The 23,358-nt window shown below is 36.1% G+C and overlaps 1 protein-coding gene across 1 annotated transcript in view; it reads right to left on the minus strand.

Annotated features, from left to right (window-relative positions):
• Positions 1–18,923, minus strand: part of LOC306884764 (DNA primase large subunit-like) — a 73,582-nt gene extending 54,659 nt beyond the window's left edge. Inside the window, exons 1-7 of the mRNA XM_079440949.1 lie at positions 18,827–18,923; positions 18,316–18,467; positions 18,096–18,208; positions 17,748–17,824; positions 17,309–17,429; positions 16,590–16,685; positions 16,170–16,307 (exon numbers count right to left, since the gene is read on the minus strand). Coding sequence (XP_079297075.1) covers positions 16,170–16,307; positions 16,590–16,685; positions 17,309–17,429; positions 17,748–17,824; positions 18,096–18,208; positions 18,316–18,460 — 690 coding nt within the window. The 5' untranslated portion in view covers positions 18,461–18,467; positions 18,827–18,923. The remainder of the gene's footprint in view (positions 1–16,169; positions 16,308–16,589; positions 16,686–17,308; positions 17,430–17,747; positions 17,825–18,095; positions 18,209–18,315; positions 18,468–18,826) is intronic.
• Positions 18,924–23,358: the final 4,435 nt, after the last annotated feature.

Raw genomic sequence — 23,358 nt, forward strand, 5'->3', positions numbered from 1 at the left:
TTGATATCCTCCGACTGGACAGAATCAAAGTCTGAAGCTAAAAAAAGTCTGTGACCATAATACACTCTGCGATTTTCTGTGGAATCTGTCAACTGTAGTCTGCAGACTGGCTCTGACTTTCCTCAACTAGCGTCAACTTGTTCAGACTGGAAAATCAGGGTAAAAAAAAAAAATCGCGTAGTGTATTCCAGGCTTAAATCATATGATTAACAACCCTTCTTATAAGTAACAAATAGAAAAACATTAGGTAAGAGTAAAATGAAATATTTGCTAAATGCTTAAAGTTCTGAACCCAAGTTTGAAAACCCCTGCACTAGACGAAGCAAGCAAACATAGACTAACACTTATCCCAAGACTGACCCATTCAGTTATCATATATTGACCCCTTGGACACTTTATTTTTTTTATTCTATAACTAATATTTATTCCCCATTTTAAATTCGCGTTGATCTCACTCAACTTGTTGCTGGAAAGATATGTGCTGGGTCTGTATTTTTTACACACCGGCACGTACTGTAGAGTTTGTACTGAGGCGAGTTAGTGTGTTTATCTAACATCATCTTCTATCCTTAAAGGCATTTAGTGTGATATGAAAAGCAAACAGTGATCCAATTCCAGCCTTCTTACACTGTGCAGTTCAGTGGCCTTCACTCCATGTGTGACCAGAGGTACTTGAGGGATGAACAGACGGAGAGCAAACTCAAAGGTCACGTCTCACTGGAGGTCAATTTTACATTTCCCATGATGCCCATCAGACATATTCACTTATTTAAAAATTTAGCAAAAATCGGGGTGTTATATTAGACAGCAACTTGTCCTTTGTCCTTTCCTGGGGGGTGCACATCACAGAGGATCTCACCTGGACCACCAACACCATGTCACTCTCCAAAAAGGCACAACAGTGCCTACACTTTCTCCGCCGGCTGAAAAGAGCAAGTCTCCCTCAACCCATCCTCACCACATTCTACAGAGGCACCATTGAGAGTGTGCTGACCAGCTGCATCACTGTCTGGTACGGGAACTGCAGTGCTGCTGACCGCAAGACCCTCCAGCGGACAGTGAACACAGCTGCAAAGATCATCGGTGCCCCTCTCCCCTCCATGCTGGACATTTTCCTTACACGATGCTCCAGCAAAACCAATAGCATCGTGAAGGACTCCACCCATCCCTCCCACAGTCTCTTCCAGCTCCTACCATCAGGAAGACGGTACCGGAGCATCAGAGCCCGCTCCGCCAGACTGCTCAATAGCTTTTTCCCCAGGCTGAGAGAGCCCTGAACTCAAATCACCCCGCCCCCCTCTGAAACCCCATGCAAACCCCTACCTCCTGAAACATGAACGTACCATTCTTAACGCCATCTCCAAGGCTGAATCCATCACTACGAGTGAAAAATAAATAAAAACTACATAACATGACTACCCTATAATCAACAAACTGCAAATTCATCCTGAAGCGTTCCACTGAAGTGTGAAGAATGTCAAGCATGTAGATCCAGCATCAAACCAGAAATCAAGATGCTAATAAAACAGCTGAAAATACAATTACCCATCCATACTTGAGATATAATCTGATGCTGTAACAGACGTCTGAGACTTTGTGCAATAAGACCGTTTGAGAGCCTCACTAAATACTGTCACAGCATACTGAAAGACGAAGCCTTAAATATTTAAACATCAATGCTTCCCCCTCAAATAATTACAACCCTAAAATATTTATATTCAAGTGCCTTTCAGAAGCCCTGGCTTTTTGTGAGAGGAAAATTGGAAAATTTAAGCGATAACCACGTTTCACAAGTGGGCGGTGTTGAGAGGCGCACCGAGTGTGTGAAGCATTCTTCTTGGAATGATTTCACCTTCACAAAAAGAGAAAGCCCTAACGCTGCCATTGGAAAGCTACCGCTACTGCTTTCCAATTCTTTAATGATCCATAATGTCACATTAACATCCTCTCAAGGCTTAAATAGAGAAATTATCAATATAAAATGTAGGCAATAAATTTAAATGTTAGTCCAGTCTATAATAAAATGAATTATTCACACAAGATCATTATCATCTAATGAAGAGATCCTTTCATAATTCAAAACGCATTATACTGCTTATTGGCACAAACAAAGCAAGCAGATCATTGTAAAATCTTCTCGAACATTCACCCGTTTGATATTTCCAATGGAACATTATGAGTCTTTAACTTCATTACTAAATAGGGCTGTGTATTGGCAAGAACCATCAACCCCAGATACAGGGGTTGCGATACGATATATTGCGATACTGTATGAAAGGCAAATATATTGGGATATTTCTTATTTTAGGAATAGGATATATTTTTAGGAAAGCTGTCATTAAAGGGATACTCCACCCCAAAATGCAAATTGTGTCATTAATCACGTACCCCCATGTCGTTCCAAACCCATAAAAGCTTTGTTCGTCCTCGGAACACAATTTAAGATATTTTGGATGAAAATCGGGAGGCTTGTGACTGTCCCATTGACTGCCAAGTAAATAACACTGTCAAGGCACAGAAAAGTATAAAAAACATTGTTGTGTTACTGATGACAGAGAATAGCGCATGCACTTTGTTGAATAAATGTTATCTGTTTTTTCTTTGCGTACAAAAAGTATTCGCACCGCTTCATAAAATTCAGATTGAACCACTAATGGCAGATGGACTATTTTGACGATGTTTTTTATACTTTTCTGTGCCTTGACAGTGTAATGGGACAGTCACAAGCCTCCCGGTTATCATCCAAAACATCTTAAATTGTGTTCCAAGGATGAACAAAACTTTTATTGGTTTGGAACGACATGGAGGTAAGAAATTTATGACAAAATTAGCATTTTGGGGTGGAGTATCCCTTTAAGAACACACCACCATATGCAAACCTTTGCAAAAAATAAATAAATAAAAATTGTTTAACCTGAGCACACTGGGATCTGCATACGCAACAATCAGTCCCTGTAACATTCAACGTTATTGAACCACTTTTTGTGCAGTACGAGTAAAGGGGGAAAAATTAAAGTGCTTGCAGGATTCTTTAGTTAAATGTATGTGTATAAAATGTATTTTATAAAAAGACCATACATCATTTTAGACCCTGCTTTAAAGGCTCACAGTTTAAGTTAACAATTGTAATATACAATGTCATAATTTGATCTGAACAAAAAATGACATCTGCTTAATATCAATGAAAAATAAAGTGCTTGAAGGATTCCTAAAGAAAACAAAACAATTGTAAAACAATAAAATAAATACAGATGTTGAACATTTCTCAGAACCTTTCAACTTTCCATTACAAAGGCTTTTCAGTTTGTATTTATGTTCTGCATGGAATCGCCGAGACCGTGACGCGAGCACCGCCCCAACTGCACAAAACACCCCCAGAATTACGAGAGAAAGCTGCAGCCGCACAGCAACCTTGCTGCCCGCAGCGCCCCGCGAAGGCTTTTCACACGGGATACGGCAAGCAGCAGAACAGAGGCGGAAATTACCACAAAAGCCCAAATGACGCCACGCTTCAACTTTGTACACCGAAACGGGAACTGGAACAATTCTTTCATCCTCCAGTACTGGCAGCGAACTATATTAACGCTAACATTAGTGGTGTGCCCTAATACTTTCCTGTCACTGTTTAGGTTCAGAGATGAAGACTGCTATCTAGCGGTCGGGATATGAACTCAAAACTAAACAACTGCCATGAATCTTGTCAGATTTATTTGTGTTTTTATATCGATATTCCGTTTTTGAGAATCGATACAGTATCGCCAGACAAAATATTGCGATACTCACGTGTATCTATATTTTCTTACACCCCTATTACTAAACTATTTTGCAAATTTCCATGCATCATGCTCTCAATTACTCTATTTCACAATTAATTTGTAGCTGCCGTCCAGGCAAAACAATTAGTAAAATAAAATCACAAATAAAAATAATTCTCAACGTCTGTTTCTCGTAAAATCTCTGGCAAGAAACTGACACCTGTGTGCAATACCAGAAATATTTAGAAAACGATTATTGCTGTTGTACTGAAGAACTGTTTGTACAAAACATGCCAGAAGGCTCCCAGCTTCCCTAAAGACAGGAAACTACTTAAAGTGCTCCCTGTTCTGCATTTAAGCAAGAGGGGAGACGCTGAAGACAAGACTACAAGTGGAGCTTTGATAAATGCATGGAGCGCTCACATCATTACATCCCAGGCAAGACTTGCCGACAAGGAACCCATATCAATCTTGTTATCTGGATCCCGCAAGGAGGTCATCTCTCTCCTCCAGCATTCATCAGGACATTTGGCACAGCACAGAGTGGGAGAGATCTCCAGCCTGGCATTACACATTCATAAATCAACAGCACAAGACCACTGGACTGCAAACTTGTGGGTAGAACGTCTAGAGCTAGACTGAAAGACAATTAAAAATACAGAAGCCGATGTGTTTTTAATTGCACATTCTCTTCACACTGCCTCAATGTGTTTGGTGGAATAAGCCAGTGCTTAAAAGACCTCATTGACATAAGTGCTGCCTCTCCAGTTAGATGCCATTATACAATGCAAAACCTTTCTAGTTTCCCATCAGTGTTGTTATTTGGCCGGTACACCAGATGGGCAGAGATCGTTTTGTAACCTTTTTACCTGCAGTGTGAATATATTTTGTAAGAGGATGCACTGGTCTGACTACCAAGAAAACTATAGCACAAAGTGGTTTCAAACAAAACAGGAAAAAAAAAAAAAAAAAAAAAGTTAAAATGTAATTTATTCCTGTGATGGCAAAGATGATTTTCTATAGCCTATACTCTAGTTTTCAGTGTCACATGGTCCTTCAGAAATCATTATAATATGCTGATTTGGTGTTCAATAAACATATTATTGCTGAAAATGCTGAAAAAAGATGAGCTGTAATATTTGTGTGTATTTGTAGTTTAAGATACTAGTTTTCTATACCATAGTACCAATATGTTACCACTGTATTCTTACAAAATCATGGCAAATCAATAATTAAGAGCCTGAGGAGAGTCCGCTATCGCATCTGAAGCCCTGACAGAGCTTTGACCACAGTATTTAAAATAACAGGTTACATTCACTTTACATTTGCACTATATGTAGTCCAGCAATGTATTTTTTGCATACATAGTTACATACTTGTGTGCAGTACAATAGATGCTGATTTGCATTGAAGGTTCTATTCAAAATCATTAAAGTGCATTTATCCATCCATTAACAATCCTGTTATAATTTACTGCTTAATGCACTAGCAGACAGCCTTATCACATGGCTGCATATAGTTCATTTATATGCCAACTGATTCATTTCATTGAGGGAATTTTATTTAAATACTTGACTTAATTAAGATACAGTTAAAAATTAGGCTATTCAGAGCGAAACTTATAATCATTACTCACTGATGCGAACCACTTTCCGAGTATCCGAGCCAATCCCTAAGCTTTGTTGACTCAAGTTGTTAGTCCCTCCGCATTGATCAGATAATGAAGCAAGGAATGCATCAGCCCTTCGTCTGGACACACAACAGCCATGCTTGCTCATTAATCACCCAAGAGGACAAGAGAAAATACACCTTCAACTGTTCGAGATGGCCTTTCAGTTACGGAAGGACCCAGCATGATTGAGAGTTTGCCATTGCCATGTTCTTCAGCATGTGTCCATCCATCCATCGGCACCTCCACACAGCCCTAGCCTGACACGCAAGCTACAGCCAAATGGATCAAATTGGGCTCTGGATTGACAGCATCAATTGAATTGTTGGCAGGCAGAGTGGAAGTGCTTGTGTTTTTCTACTCTACCCAGGTGACACTCAATTAGGTCAAGCTTTACTTTCGAAAAGTGTGTGATGCCTAGCGACAAGGTAATATTTCACAACCTGGTGATAAAAAGAAACACTTCACAAAATTAAACAGAAGAACCTCGAGTCAGTCAGTGTGGAAAAACTGATTACAAGTGAGTATCGTTGGAGGTCATTTACAACCTTATCACATATCACAGAACCATTCAACTTGGATTTCACAGGTTTTTTAGTTTGTATTTATGTTCCGCATGGAATCGCCGAGACCGCCTCAACTGCACAAAACAACCCTCCGAACAATTCTTTCATCCTCCAGTATCCTCCTATTTAATGTTATGCCACCAATACCTTTGCTATATTGGTGGCATAACATTACTGTGTTACCGTAAATACAGTTAGATGCACCGTGATTTCAGCCAAAAGAAACTGATAATGTCATTTCTGGTTGACAGTCAAAAAAGAAAAACATGTCTGAAAAGTTGTATGTGAAATGATCCGGTTTAATTGCCTCTAATGTAAACACAAATGATGATGGATGACATTAGCACAAAAAGAGGTCACATTTATGGCTGATATGACAAACACACCTCTGTATGCGTGCTGATGCTCAAAAACACAAAACAGGACAACAAATTTGCAGAAGCCTCTTGCAGTCAAAATCTAGGGGCGTGCCATATGACATTAGATTAGGAAGTAAATCAAATAAAATGTCTTATTTCCTTATTCACTACCATTCAAACATTTGAGGTTGGTAAGATTTATGTAATAGCAACTATTTGAAACAGATTTTTTTTGTAATTATGTAGAAGTTTTTAGTTTTTTGCTTTAGTGCATCCTTTTAATGCATCCTTGCTAAACAAAAGGTATCATTTTCTTTTAAAAAATCTTACTGACCCCAAACTTTTGAATGGTAGTGTATATGAAGCAGACAAAGCGACTTACATGAGAGCCTTAGATACCGAATGAGAATTTTTTTAATCCTATTCTGTAGGGCTGTCGCGATTTGTCGATTTTAGTCGACTAGTCGATTTTTAAATGTCGTCGACTTCATTTTGCTTGCATCGACTAACCGGCAAAATAACGGAAGTGGTGCATTTCACGGACGAGAATTTTTAGATACACATTTTTAGACTATTTTCCAAGGCTGCATGATATATTAAACCCATTTAAAAATCATAATTAAGCATAATTGTGAATTCACAAACGCTATGATTCAATTAAATTATATGCGATGCCGTTCACACAGTATATGCTCTTTAATTATTTCCATGCGTGTAGGTTAAGTTCGTGCGTCTCACAGCGGCTGCGTTCACAGTAGCTCCACAGAAACTGTTATCATTTACATGTGGAGCGTCTCAAACTCATCTCTGCATGCTGTTGTGGGTTTGTGTTTATTATAACGTTCATCTGAGAATGTAACGCGCCCCATTTCATCAGATTTGTAATGTAAATCATTTATAAATCTACACAAACAAAGGAGAATACATCACAATTTCAAAATAAAAGCTCAACCCCTCACTCTGAGTTTACACGGATAGATGTCCACATATTCATGTAATCTGTCCTAAAGAAATGGCCAAATATTAAAGATTAAGTGTACGTTTGAATTAAATGGTGCTTGGTCAATATTCAACAGTAATGTGTAAAAATAATCGTCAGGCCGTTGGCGTCCCCTGCAGACCTTTGTTGTAACACGTAATCTACATTAGCTCTGTTGTTTATAATACATTATGTATTTTAACAGTTTTGTTCAATAAAACCATATGACTTTTGATAATTATTATTGCATCATTGCTATTATATATGTACTTGAAGTCATTTTAAAAGCTATTGTTCACTTAAATCCATTTTTATTACCACAAAAAATATAATAATTATAGGGCCCTATGAAATCCGTTTTATTTCCAAATTCAGTTTTTTAAATTTTATTAATCAAAAAGCCTGTCTAATTAATTGAGTTTTACAGTTTTATCTGTACCAAATTCTGTTTTCCATTATTTTCTGGATTCCATTTAAATTGTTCCATTAAATTTTAATAATAAAAAGCATCTCCAATTAATAGATTTTATATTTAAAAAAGTATTTTTTCAGAAATACTGCACATGGTAAATAATATTTCTGGTAAATAATCCTTTAAAAAGTGTTTTTTGATTATAATTTCATTATTATTAGACTAGAATGTGTGGATATGTTGTCATTCTCACACTATAATACTGATCTTTGATTTCAGTGATTTGGACTGAGATGGACACTTGCTTCTTGCACTCTATGTTGCACTTCACTTTAAAAAAGGATTTCATAGAAATTTGGATTTCATTTGGTTTAATAAAATATTTTTAAGTAAAATTGTTGATTTTTTTGCGGGAAATTAATCGTTTAGATTAAACGAAATAAAAATAGTTTTTAGTGGCAACCCATAGATGACAGAACTGAATTCATCCAGCAGTCTTCAGTATGTGTGTATAGCTTCTCTTTGTTTCACAAAGACTAAAAAAAAAAAGAAGAAAATCTTAAGGGAAAAAGATGTTTTAGAACTTATTTGATTCCTTTCCAAAATATTTAAACGGAGTTAATTAAACGTATTATTTTGCACCAAATTAAAGTAATAACTCTCCAATGAACATAAAAATCTAACTTTCAAATATCTTAAACTCGTGTCAAAGTTTCCCCTCTCACAAGCACTTCTAACAATGAAAGATGTATGCATGCTCCAAATTGCCAGTATCTATTTTAAGATGTGAAGCTTTCTACTGTTTCAGTGGAAGACAAGCCTTTTCTTTCAGTCAAGTTTAGTTCTGGAAGTCAAAATCCTGCAAATCAAGTTAAAAGCAAAAGATCAGGCAGCACAGAGAGGGCACTTATGATATTTTTAGATTCGTAATTAGGACTAGTTCTGTTTAATGAGAAAAAGAACACTGACGTGATCAAGTCAGCAAACTTGGCTGGTGATTAAATCTATAAAACATCCAGAGAAAACATAACTAATTAATTCATTCTCTCATTTTCTGGAGTGCAAGCGCCAATTTTTAAAGAAGCAAAGCTCAACCATATTGAGCTTGTAAGAGATCTTCAGCATGTTGATGAAACTGCCACTTGCCCGGGCCAGTGCTGAAATGTCACTACATCATAAGTTTGTTAGGCATCCTTTTATGTCTTACAAACGAAAACATTTAGTTTCTGGTGATAAAGTGAACACTACTCATTTAAATACTACGGACTTTTTAAAAGGTTAGAAAATATAGATCCCAATTTGAACACTATTATAAAAACTGTATAAATAGAGCTGTCGCAATTATTATTATCGTTATTGTCATTTTATTGTATTTTAAAGAACAACAGTAAAATTACAATACTAACGTTTATGGATGTTGATGGAGTTCTTGCTTTTTCTCAGCTTGGCGGAAACCCGCAAGAAGTCCTCAGGGCTTCTTTTTGTTGACAACGGCAGATTCATTAATTATTCTCAATACAAATGTGCGAAGATGTTTGGCGCATATATCGCATTGCCAAATGCCTTGTAAAAATTCGTAAAAATGTTAATGAGCAACTGACGAATAACACCGTTTCAGCTCAGATTTTCCTTGTGCTTTGGACTTTGAAACCTGGCTAACAAGCCGTTAGCGCTGCGAGCTCGTGCAGCGCTGGCAGAATACATGCAATTCGTGCTTGTATTTGAAAACATAACGTTCTGCAGTTTATTTATTTATTACTAATTGTTTTAGGCCATTTTGCGATTTCAATCATCATACAGTAACCAGTAACAATCACCCCTTCCTCTTTTCATCGGAGACATGAGATGCCGCACTAATCATTCTCTCGCTGTCGGTGCTTGTAATCATTTTTCGTCTTTCTCTGAGTTATAAATGCTTCCACACTGCCGACATGTCTGCTGCATTAGTGCGCACCTCTATTTGATCGCGTCACGTCATTGTTCGGTATAATTTATTCGGTCTTTTCTCTTATTCAGCCGAACACCGAAATGGCTTTTTTTTTGCTATTTTTGGCCGAATAATTTCAGTTGCTGTGCATTTGGTGCATCTCTAATAAATACCACCAAGATAATGTTATAAATGGCTGGCTAAGATATGTGAGGTTATGCAGACCTGCCAACCTTTGAAATTTTTTTGGAGTACCACTTGTGTGATGGCAACGGGAGGGGGGTATATATATGAGATATATCCTGATATTTTGTGAGGAACTGCTGTGGGGCATGGACTCTTTTTGGTTTCTTTTTAGGTCTTCTGCTCTCTCTCTCCCTGTAAGTTTCCTCATCTGATGTCATGTTTTTGTGTTTTTAGCTGCAAGGCATGAACACACAAACACTTTTCTGTCACCGAGCACATAAATTTACACTACTTTGCCAACTTAAATGCCTGGTGAATAGGCAAACTAGCTTGAAAATGATGTAGTGTTAGGATAACGTTATTCATGTTAGATATTTCCCAAAGGTCTGCATTCAGTCACATATGACAGCTGCACGATTCTGGATAAATTGAGAATCACAATTTGTTTTTGTCTCAAACAGAGATCACGATTCTCCCACGAAACAAAATAATGTGTGGCAAAATATCATTGCTGCAGTCTATTTAAAAGTGTTTAATTTGAACAAATTATTAAACATTTAAATTAATATGCATTTAATATATTTAGTTCATATTAAAATTATGAAAAAGTGGTTTGAATGATTTAATGTCTCACTCATAAATACTTCACTTGTTTCTTTACTAGATGAATCAGCGTTTTTAATCTCTTGATTCAATCACAAATACATGTTTTAAGTCACTTTTCGCCACAGTGGCGAAACAATGCAATCGACACAAACGTTATTTGAAGCGCCAGTTAACTTTCAAAAGGTCTATTTTGATCGCTACCATAAACATCAGTGTTTATATCTGAACTATTAACTTATGAATGACTGTAATACAGAAATAATGCTGTGTAGTTGAAAAGGCTGTTTGTGAAGCTGTTACTCAAACACAGTAACTGTCTGCTCTGTCAGCAGCTGAACACAGATGTGAATGTTCCAGTAAGACTTTTTTAAAGGTTTATTAGACACGGGCGAAGCTCTAGTGCAAATATATCAGTATTTATCCAAGTACGTGCACTTTTTTTGGACTAAAAGCCCTAATATTAGGATGCTGTTCAGTGAGTGCAGCTATATGAACACAAATAAACCGCAGCAGATCTGACTGAATATGAATGTGTGCTTTTATTCTATTCACAGTTCGTCTAGAATATCAATGCGATCATGTCGACTCCAGAGGATTAAGTTAACTCAACTCAATATTGTAACTTTCCACATCCACCCCAACCCGTTTCCCTTAGTTGTAAGTACCGTGTGTACTGTCCTCTTAAGAAATCAGACGGCGGGAGTAAAAAAAACGTACGAGACAGAGCGGGATTTTGTTTTGCTGTCTATTTGCAGTCTCTTTTTAATGATAGGTCTACACATTTGTCAATCATCCCACTTGCTAGATGGGGACTGAACCCCGCGCTCTGATTGGTCTAAGTGCTCTTTCATTGCGGTGGCTTGATTGGTTTGTGCTGCACAAAGGCGTCAGCAGGTTTTTGCGTAGTTTAAAGTGACAAATCGTACCTGCGTACTTTGAGGTCAAAATGCGTGCCCGCTACGCAAAATGCGTACAGGTTGGCAGGTCTGGGTTTTGTTGAAAGTATGAATTTATAATAGTCTTTGAAGTATCTGGATGGGTTTAAAATGACATCAGTAATGTGACAGTATATTATTTTCCAGAAAAAGTGTCTTCCATTGTATATTTTTGTATTGTGTCACTTGTTAACATTAGTTCATGTATTAACTAACACAAATGAACAATACATTTATTACAGTATTTATTAAGCTTTGTTAATGTTTTTTAATAAAAAATACAGTTGTTAATTTATTTTTCATGTTAGTTCACAGTGCATTAACTAATGTTAACAACCACATCTTTTGATTTTAATAATGCATTAGTAAATGTTGAAATTAACATTAAGATTAATAAATGCTGTATTAGTATTCTTCATTCTTAGTTCATATTAACTAATACAGTTAACTAATGAACCTTAATGTAAAGTGTTACCAAATGACTAGATAAATAATTTGAACTACTGAAATACTGAACTACTTGCCTGACCAGCAAAAAAAAAAATATATATATATATATATATATATATATATATATATATATATATATATATATATATATATATATATATATATATATATATATATATATATATATATATATATATATATATATATATAATTGAGCCCTAAAAAGCACAAAAGGAATCATAGGAACAGTGTGAAAGTCAAAAACACTGAAGCTTTAAACCAAACCTCATTACCAATATGACAGAAAAAGAATTAGTGAGATGGTATAGTCTTTAACATGCTTTATAAGGCTCAGGCTAATTATAATTTCCATCAATGGACAGTCTCATTATATTAGAGGTCTTATTTTCACAAAGTGTTGAATATTTGCAGAGCTTCATCCATGATGACTTTTGAACAACGAGAGGGAATTACATTGACTTTGATGGAAATAGCGCTTTAAATGTCGGACCATAAGCCGCAGCTCAGCTTTGATTAAGAACGGATCGCCATGTCAGACGTTCTGTTTGTTCGTCATGGACACAATTAACTCTACATGACTACCTTTGTATTTCACCACGTTGTGCTGGCTGGTGACTGACTACTCTTTTAAAAACCGAACACGATGAAAGGCTTTTGAATCATAATTGGCCAGTTGCAGCTTGCATGCCAGGAGAACCTTTGACACTTTCCAAAGAAACTAAGTTTCAGCGGGTTTGTCAGGCAGTCAATGAAACATGGGGTATAAGCAGGAACATTGCCATGTCCACCATCCAGACACAGATCGGCATCATTTATAGATCTATTTATAGACCTTAATCAGGTTAGACACCATATTGAATTTTACATGGATGAAAACAAGGCTATGAGGGATGGAATTACAGTGTTTACTATGCCACACACTGCATAAAGGTTCTGGACCATGTCATTTTCAATACTCATTCCTGTTATATAGAGTTTTGCCTACTGAAAGTTTCTTTTTTTATATATTTAGGAAAATGTTTTATCAGGTGAACAATCAATATGTTGTTAAACAACAGTACAATCCGTACTTCTATCACTCACAGCCTTGTTTTCATTCCTGTCAAGAATTAAATATGACACTACTCTGACATAGGTCTATAATTCTTTCAGATTGACTAGATGTAGTGTCAAGGGAAGTAATGATAATTGTGATAAAGTATTGAAGGGCTAAAAAATTTTTTTTTTTCATTTAGCATTTTCTAAATTTGCACTGGCCCCACCACCAAAAAAAGAAAAGTACAAGCTAGAAATGTAAGCTATGTTACTACATAAATCTATAAACTAATGATTCAAAATTTTACTGAAAGTTTGTAGTTTTTAAACACAGTCTGATGCTTTCAAGAGCATAATGTATCGTGAGAAAACAACAACAACATAAATGTTTTCTTTTTTCTTTTTGTGCTATATTTTAAAGTCGTGACGTATTGTGACGTATTGTCAAGTATGGTGACCCATACTCGAAATTGGTGCTCTGCGTTTAACCCATCCAACATGCACACACACAGCAGTGAACACACACACGGAGCAGTGGGCAGCCATGCTGCGGCGCCCGGGGAGCAGTTGGGGGTTCGGTGCCTTGCTCAAGGGCACCTCAGTCGTGGTATTGAGGGTGGAGAGAGCGCTGTACATTCACTCCCCCCACCTACAATCCCTGCCGGCCGGGGACTCGAACCCGCAACCTTTCGATTACGAGTCCGACTCTCTAACCATTAGGCCACGACTTCCCCAACGACTTTTATGTTTAAAGGGCATAAAAATGAATGTACAGGATGAATGAACGTAAAAATTTGAATTGGCAAAATGGTAATGCAGCACTAGCCTGAATGAGGACAAAAGGCCACCCTTGTAAAACCTCAAAAAGCTTTACAATGGCCAGGAAATTGAGTCAATGGTCAAATCAGTCCATGCAACAAATTCAGAACAAACTTCTAACGTCTCATACTCTCATTCTTTACCTTAAATAAAAACATTGTTACTAAAAAAAAAACGTAGCAAATGAATGCATTCCCTCACTTTTAGAAATATTCACCTGCAACAATTACTGGTCAATGACAGCTCTACTAAAATGGACATTCAGTGTTAAACTAGGTGATGCATGGTAAAGGATTTTAAACCAGGCAATTGATTTTTGACAGCCTCAATGGAAATGATTCTGAGTATCATAAAAAACCCATTCCAGGCCTGATTTATGGAGTCGACGAGACTATGAAGATTGACACATTTCATTTTCTTCCAGCATGGCCATCCTGAACGCCATCAAAAAGAAAATGTGCAAGCAGCATATGTTTTCATTAGCCAGGATGGATTAATGCGCGGGCTTATACAACTTCAATATGCTGGCAGGAGGGAGATTGTTGACTAGCAGTGTCTATTCCCCGCTTTGGTCGGACAAGAGCTTACCGAATAATAATTCAAATGACTTTTCTGAGAACATTCCGCCAAAATAAAACCCATCCCACCAGCTGTCCAACTGCCTGGGAGACTCACTATGATGGCCAGCCCTGACGAGATGGCATGTAGATGACAGAAGAAAAAAAAAAAAAATCCGCCAAGCTGAAAGATAATTTACCATGCCGAGACCAGCCTTTCTTAATTTTGCATCATCCATCTATGACATATCATAATGCCCAACATTCAGGTGTGACATAAAACTCAGAAACAAAACACATTTCCTACAAAACATTTTCAACTAGCACAAAGAACGTTCAATCCCAGAAGCACAAGGAAATTTATGCAGACTACATGCCAGCACTAAATGCACAAAGCCTGTCTCTTCTCCACTTACAAGTGATCAACCGAACACAACCGCTCCCCAGTTTCAATTAAAATGCCCAATTAAACCCAAGCTGGGCAGACTAATGTTGTTAAGTAATCTGAGTTCACAAAGCAGCCCGATTTATTATTGTTCCCTATATCCTACGCACATTTTAATTCCTCCAGTTATAGCAGCAATTAAACCTGCTGCTGCATTGTTTACCATCACAGGAACTCTCATTTGAATCTCGGATATTAATGGAGTGAAGATGACAAACAGGCAGCTATTACCTTAACAGCCACCACACCGTTCTGCTGATGAATGAAATATTTAAACTGCACTTCACATTTAGAGTGTTATTTGATACATAACCTCAATGAAATAACCGGTGAGCTCGTGCTTAACAAAACCTCGATGGAAAAAGAGAGCACTGTAGATCTTTTAAACTGCTTTAGCTTTACGTTATTAGTCATGTTTGTTTAGCTTAATGCATTCTTGCTAAATAAAAGTATTTCTTTCAAAAAATATCCTGACCCCACACGGGTCTGTATATAGTGTAATACATTTCTTCAATAGCATTTCAAGTACAGTGCCTAACTACTTTCAAAAGATTAAAGCCTGTTTGATCCTGTATATTTTTTAATATATGTGCTTGTGCTACTGAACAAAAGACAACAAGGAAGCAGCAAAGCTCATGCTCCACATCAAGCATGAAATGCCTTCAGTGTGCTGTCTGCTGGGAATATCCTGACACACATCACATTAACATGCGTTATAAATATGATGCAAGGGGAGAAACTCAATGGTAGGAATACAAACACAAGCATCGTTTTTCAAAGGATAATAGCCTATCGCAGGGAAGCATATTTTGCTGCCATTTGGCAGAGTTGGGAAAAAAAAAATCAAGACGCCTCCATGGTGGGCTACAGCAATCTTGGCAGGAGCTAACAGAAAAGCTGCTTTTGATTTCCTGACCAACAACCCTCCCTCTGACCTCCTCCATCTCCTAGCCGCCTTTTAATCTCCGTCTGAGGGTGGAAATGACCCATGACTTCTCAGTGTGTGCCATCAAGCACTTTACGTTAAGCCTCTTCAAACTATCATCTCTACGCCCACTCTTTCACACCTTTAAAAGAAAAAAGCAATCTCATGACTGCTATAACCTCTCGGCCGCGTTACCTTTCTAGTCATCCAAGACCACCTTAACACAGTTCCCCCATCAACTCTAACTGAGAGCTACAAGCTCTGTTTCTCTAGCTTACAATAACCCCGCTATGAACCCTTCGAAAATAGGAAACCTTTGAGTTTTAGTGAAGAATTACATGTTAAGTGTGGGGTGTTTTTTTTTTTTTTTTTTGGAACTCTGAAACCATTCCCAATCAAAAGCAAAATCCCTCCTAATAATGCCTTCCTTCAAAGTTTACAACATCCATCTCACCACTTACAAATGAGCCTCTGGTGGAGGTCACTGAATGTTTTGTGAAGGGGCTCCAATTTTGTTACTTACCGCAAGTGCTTTGGACAGTCTTGTTCGGAAGTCATTAAGAACAATCGTGACAATTTCATAGTGGGGAATGTAAGCATTTCCAGCCAGCAAGTAGACTTTCCTTGTGCGCACTAAATCCAGGGCATCCTGGAATGGCACCTTTGACACAGAAAAATAAGTTATATAATGTAAATCAATTTTAAATCTATTGCACAAACATAATGTTAAAGTATTACAGTTTATGCTTATTTGAAAAGATTTACAGGTAGGTCAATAAATAAATAGAAAAATCTGATAAACACAAATCATAGAACATGAATTATAAACTTTAACTTGGTTTAAATTTAATGATTTGAAATGAACCTTTCTAGTAGGCCATATTTGACAAAGTTGCTCATTTTCCAGAATTCTATCATTTTTATAATGTTAGAATTAACTTACTTTGTAGACATCACATTCTACCACTTTGGTTCCACTTAATCCATAACTGGAGGCAATGAGCTTGTCTTGTAGGTTTTTCTTGTCCTCTGAACTTACCTGTAAAATGAAAGGAAAAGAAAATGCACAGTTGGCCTTTTTGTAGATTGAACTACAAGAGATGAAGCAGGGACAACATTTGGCAAAAAGCACTTATAACCACAGAGAGCAACTTGAAAGAAAAACAGCAGATTAAATTATCGTGTGAAAAGGTTATGACAAAATATATTATTTAGCATTTATTCAGGGACATAATGACATTAGCATTTATTTACGACTGGAAAACACAAGCATAGCTCTGAAATCATATTAGGAATGTTAAGAGAGTGGAACTGAAAGACATGAACTAAAAGATGAACCATGTTATAAGTGTTGAACAACTGCCCCCTACAGGACTGTACGTGAAAACACACCATCAAAGATCTAAAACATCAATGATCATGATGGGATCTTTCAAATAAGACAATAATTAGACAGTGATTAGTCAACAATGTATTGGGAAGCTGGATGAGGGTTTTGAATCCGATTAGAGCAGAAAACAACACCTCAAAATAGATTAAGTTAGTTATTTATCACTTTTTGTCATCTAAAATAATAAAAAACACAGATTTTTCTGATATCATCAAAAGAAAGGGAATTGGGGGATGTTTCAAGAATTAAATTAATATTTAAAACAGTCTCACCGTCTCATACTTCAAATTATTTTTATGCAAAAAGTCAGTCTTGTGCTTTGATTGAAGGTAATTAAATCGGTAGCGGAAAAGATCCATTTCCTGTTGGATAAACCATCGCCTGAGGTCCTCCCTAAAATGAAATAAAAGCATATGCTTTCATTTATACCTTACATTAAAAAAAAAAAAAAAAAAACTGCCAATAAATGATCCTAAATATATACATTTAGAGAGAATATGACTTGAGCAAAACCCTGCATGTAGGGCTGTAAACTGTTTAGCTTCAACTTATATTAAAAATGTTACATATGCAAATTCATAGCTTAAGTTTCAGTACGCTTAAAAAAAAAAAAAAAACAGATTAGTATCATTCACAAAAAAAGATAACCAAAACAAAATAATTAATGAATCTGTTTAAATACATGCTGGACTGCACATTAAGAATACTTACGTCTGGCAATAAGCCAAGCGCAGAATAAAATGAGAGATGTGGTCTTTTCTTCGTTTCTCATATTCGGATATTCCTCCCTGAGTCATTAGTGCAGAACGGGAAAAAAAATGTGATATAAAATAAATGGAGTTTACTCATTTAAAGGGTTCAAAAGCATAAGGAAAACATAACATTAATAACTTTTTAATGAATTATGAGCAAGATATAGTAAAATCAAAATACCTACCCATCATTTCATTATAGACAAATTCGTTTTGAAGATTTTGAAAATGTTTATTTTAACAAAATGTATGCAGTGAATGTGCAGCATAAGAAAAAAAGTGTATATGAAGAATGTGTTGTCCTCACCAGTTCTGCCTTGTGTGGGAAGTTCAGGCTTAAAATTTCAGCATCCAATTTCTTGGAGTATGGCTCTGAATTTTTCGCACAGCTCACCCCAAGGTTTTCGACAGTCTTGAGCACTTGGAAAAGCACATAGTAATTAATTATATATACAAATATATGATTAGCATAGTAAAATAATTCTCACTAGAAGGCTCTTTACACCTGAATCATGCAGATGACTCACATTTCAATCTCTCCACTGCAAATGTTTCAAACTCAGTGAGAGAGATGTTCTCCAGAGGAGGCTGTCCATAAAACTGAAGACAGTGATCGTACAGATCATTCTGAGAGCTGCCGATCAGCTTCTTTCTTCTGCCTGGAAACTGCATTGCAAATCTAGACAGAGTTTTGAACAATAGGTTTACTAAAACTGGACAATGTGACGTCTTTTAAAATCATTATGATCTGATCCATATAAAACCATTGATTGAGCAGCAGCGATTATTATGATGAGTCTAAATAACTGACGACCAATAAATACACAGAGATATTACAGTACCGCTCTCATGAGAGCTCATAAACAGTAACTAGAAGTTCTAAACTTGAATAATGCTAGGTTAACTAACATAGTTCATAGTTTAAGTAGCATCATTTGCTTTCTGACACCAGTCCTCATGCGTATTTATCACTAATTGCATAAATTACAATAATATTAGGTGTCTTAACTACACATGTCATCTAATAGTAAAACTCACATCTCAAAACAATCGTTGCCTGTCTCTTCCCGGAGCCTAAATCCCGCCAAACGAGCTGACGTTCCAAACAAAGCGCGGGTATATGACGCCACTCTGAAAATCCACCAATCGTGTTGCGCGAAGGCTGTTTCCGGGGGCTAGTTTTTTTTACAGTCTATGGTTTTGTGCTCTGTTCAAAAGTCTGAATCGATTCCACAAAATCGGTTCTTTTGAACAGTTCGTTTCAAAGAACCGGTTCAAACAGGCAGTTCAACTATTCTTGTAGGCTACATCGAAACGCATTACTTTTTTCATGTGGTTCCTGATGTTCCAAAAATTTATATTTAAGCACATATTGTTGCTTTGTATGTTTTTCTTTTTTTGGTTACGCATTTAAAACTCGGGCTTAAAAGTTTGTGTGTGCGCGTGCGCGTTGATAAAACTGTCGTACAATTAAGTCGTAAACACATTAGGTACAGCACGTTTTATTTCTGTTTATCGGCTATTAAAAGAACTTTTCTCCATATCAGTCAAATGCTCGGTCCACTCACTTACGATTCTCTTGAACAAATCGTTCAGACTGGTTTTGGTAACAGGCTCAAATGATCCATTTAAAAGATTTGACTCAAAAGAACGCGTTTTATTGCCTAAGTGGTGCAAAAACAACAACAACACACAAAAAAACCTGCTTTATTCTTATTTCATTTTCAGCAGTTTAATTTCATTTTGTTGTTGTTTCTAGTATGAACACACTTATTATAATTGACTAAAATGGTATATAGAACTTAAATAAATACCTTTAATAATACATTTTTTACTGTCTTGCATTGCAACTCATAGGAATAATTTGGCACTACATATAAAACAATTAATTTGAAATGCATTTATCTTCATTTTAGAGTAGAAAACAAGATGAACTTGAGTAAGGTTTCTTTCAAGAAAATTTGTCCTGAATAATGTTTCCATTTTAATCCCACAATAATATTCTAAGTAATGTTATAGACAATTGTCATATCCATTTGACCTTCTGTTTCATTTATTTATTTATTTTGTGGTCAATAAGCTCTTTCTAGCTCTATTCATCTTAATGTTTATGATATGCACGTGTCATTCTACACAAGAATATACTGGTAACAGACTTCATTCTGCATTACAGAGATGTGTGTATTTCCTCATTAAACCCACACACCACTCTGTAAACATGTGACTGGGCTGTATGGACCGTTAAGGGCTGTTGTGAGAGAACACATTGTGCTTTCACCTCTCAGAACAGAACAGCTCAACACCTTCTTCCTGCAAGCCCTGCTCCATCTAAACCACATTATTTGATCCCTCGGCAGTTTTACATGCACAAATTATTAGTATAGTCATTTTTAATGTTATTGAATATCCAAAAACAAAAGGATAAGTAGGCCTATGTTCATAAATGATAGCCTACTAAAAATGCCATCTACCCAAATTGTTTGATAGCATGCAGAAACAGCTCAGCAGCTCTTTGCTTATACTGCCCTCCATTGGCTATGTACTAGTAGTGTTTATTTTCTATTAACAAATGTTATTTTAAACATTGTTAATGCAGATAGGAAGTAAATAATGCTGGCATTGTTTGAATATATGTTAATGTAACAGACATCAAAGTCAAAATGAGGTTCAGAGCTTTCGTTATGGTGAGAAAATTAGACACATTAGATTCAACTTTAGACACTTCTGTTCAGAAGTTTAGGCTTGGTAAATGTTTTCAGCCGAATATTCAGCAGTCATAGTCTTTAGTGTCACATGTTCCATCAGAAGTCATTCTAATATGCAGATTTGCTACTCAGGAAACATTTGTTATTACTATCAGTGTTGAAAACAGTTGTGCTGCTGAATATTTTTGTGAAAACCATGATCCTTAGAATAAATAATGAATAAAAAGTTGAAAATAAAACAGATTTTTTTAAATGGAAGTCTTATAACATGTTATATGTTTTTTGATCAACTTAATGCACCCTTGCTGAATAAGTCTTATACATTTCAGTCCATTCTTACTTTTCACTAGTGTAAGTTTATCTAAAACACAGAAGTGGTCGATTTTTCCAAATAAGACTAAACAGCAGAGGTGTAAATGCATAGCAGAATTAATGCTTAAAAGAATTAAGAACTTGAGTTCCAGTGAAACTGAATACTCCTACTCAGTTGCATTTCCATTTCACAGTGGAAATGGTTTTTGCTGGTCATCATGACTAGAATCTTTCCTCTTTTACTAAGCTAACAATCTGTTCAAATTACACTCCAGGCTGAACTACTGCAGCCAATGACATCAATGCATTTGTAAACTGTATCTGGACACAAGAATCATTCATCATTCATCACAACACAATGTGACCTAAAACAATATGTTTTACAGACTTTGTTGAAGATGGACAAACTTGACTTAAGTGTGGTCGACAATCAGTCTATATCTCAATTCTTAACTAAAAACCAGCTTTTTCTGAAATTAAAATGCAATTTCTGGTAACAGGTTTCAGTTTAATATCTGGTCCTAGAGCACTATAGTGTGGACTTGTATTCAAGTATGCTTTGGCTAGATCATTTTGATACAATATGCATTCTCGTATAGTTTGTCAGTATTTTTACACCTCTGTCTGTCAGTCAGCGAGGAAGGGCACAGAACAAGGAAGTACGAGCACAAAAAATCTCTAAATGTCAAGTAGATTTAGCTAAAGCTATTTTACTTTCTGTGCATTCATTAGTAATGGGGGGTAATATTTTTAAAAGAAGGGACATTATGCAAAGATGCAATTATACTGTACAGTATAAATGACAAAAATGATTTGAAAATGGCTATTTGTGCCAACATAAATTATTCCTCATGTGATGGTTGATAAATTAATACAAATGAGATGTAGTCTCAAAAAGGTGCATATTAGTACAATTTAATACCAAATTGGTAAAAATGTGTATATTTTGAAAGGGTACCGCCCCAGTGACAGCTAAAGTGCATGTTTACTATTTCTTACCTTTATTTTCTTATTAGTCAACAAATGGTAAATATAACTATTAAAAGTTAATAAAATATTAACCAGTTTGCTCTAATTTGAGCCATGTAATTATCTTGGCTCAATGAACTTGCATTTTTCAATTAATGGATTGGGAAAGTCTCAGAACACATGACACTGAACGCATCCTTGACAAAAGCAAACAGCAGTCAGAAAGAAAGGGGTGGATATCTTGAGCTCTTTCTGTTGTTCATCTCCTGAAGAAATAAATCAAACTAAGTGTTTCAGATGGTTTTTCTTTGCTGGGTCATCATTTCTGCAGCACTTTCTCTGAATGCATGACTCACAGGCAGTGCACAAATCATTTTGCCAGCTTTCTTTTGAGATTCTTTCACTAAAGGTGAGGGGACACATCCTTTGTTCTTCCTAGGAAATGATGTCAAGAGAAGCCTGGCGAGGGAAAACTGCTCACCGTGAGTGCACAGACCTCACAAGAGAAGAGGGTAAATCAGATGGAGGAAAATGGTGAGAACAACAGCGTGGGCAAGGGTCGTCTGAACAGCTGTTGGGAATGATAATGAAACCATGGCAACTGGGTCAAAGGTATTTTGAGAGACCAACAAAAGCAGTCTTGACCCTTCCCTTCTGGAGGCCTTTAGACTCCCAGTCGATGAGCACATGGTGCTGGACACACAAAAGAGCTGAAAGACACCTGAGATTTGAAGGCAACTGTTAGTCTTACTTTATCAGTTACTAGCTAAATGCAAACGATATAAACAGTTACTAAACTTTCAGCATTTCTTGACCCTTGTGAAAAAGAAGTGTGATTAATTGTATTGAATTTCAAATCCTAAAAGTTTTCTTTTTAAAATGTTTTTGAAAAACTCTACTTGCAGACAATATAGTCATAAAATTAAAGGCCACTTAAGTCTACTTAAAAAGAGTACACTTTCTTGACATTGCAACACATAAAAGTACATTTTTAAAAAAGTGTGATCTGCAATATTGTCAAATTAAAAGTTATACATTTTAAAGTACATTTCATAACGCTTTTCAAAAAGCTTACATTTAACATGAGTAAAAACTAATAAAACTAAAACTAACAATGAAAAATACTTCTAGAGCCGTACATTTTATAATAACGGTTGTAATAATGTTTTACTTAAAAGGGTCATAAAACCCTAAAACACATATTTTGAGATAAGCATCAGTGAAAAGAAAAATAGCACTCATTTTGTCTATTATAAAAGTGTTTTTTGTTGTTGTTGCTGTTTTGAGCCATTACATTCTTCTGGTTCAAAAAAAATTCAATTGTTCAAAAAATAAATACATAAATATTAAAGCACATGTAAAGTACTTTATTATCATTTTAGTTTTTTTTTTTAATTTAAAAATTTTTAAATATATTAAATTGGAATAGAATAGCATAGAAATGACATTATATCTTAGTCTACCATAAATGGTTGTTAGCAGTACACTTTAACCATATTTCAAAGACAATAGAATAAAGATATATTTAGGTCCCACTTAGGTGGATCAAAAACATAAGCTTAGTTTAGCGATCTATGTTCAATA

This window comes from Barbus barbus, assembly GCF_936440315.1.
Source record: "Barbus barbus genome assembly, chromosome: 18".
NCBI classification, from domain to species: domain Eukaryota; kingdom Metazoa; phylum Chordata; class Actinopteri; order Cypriniformes; family Cyprinidae; genus Barbus; species Barbus barbus.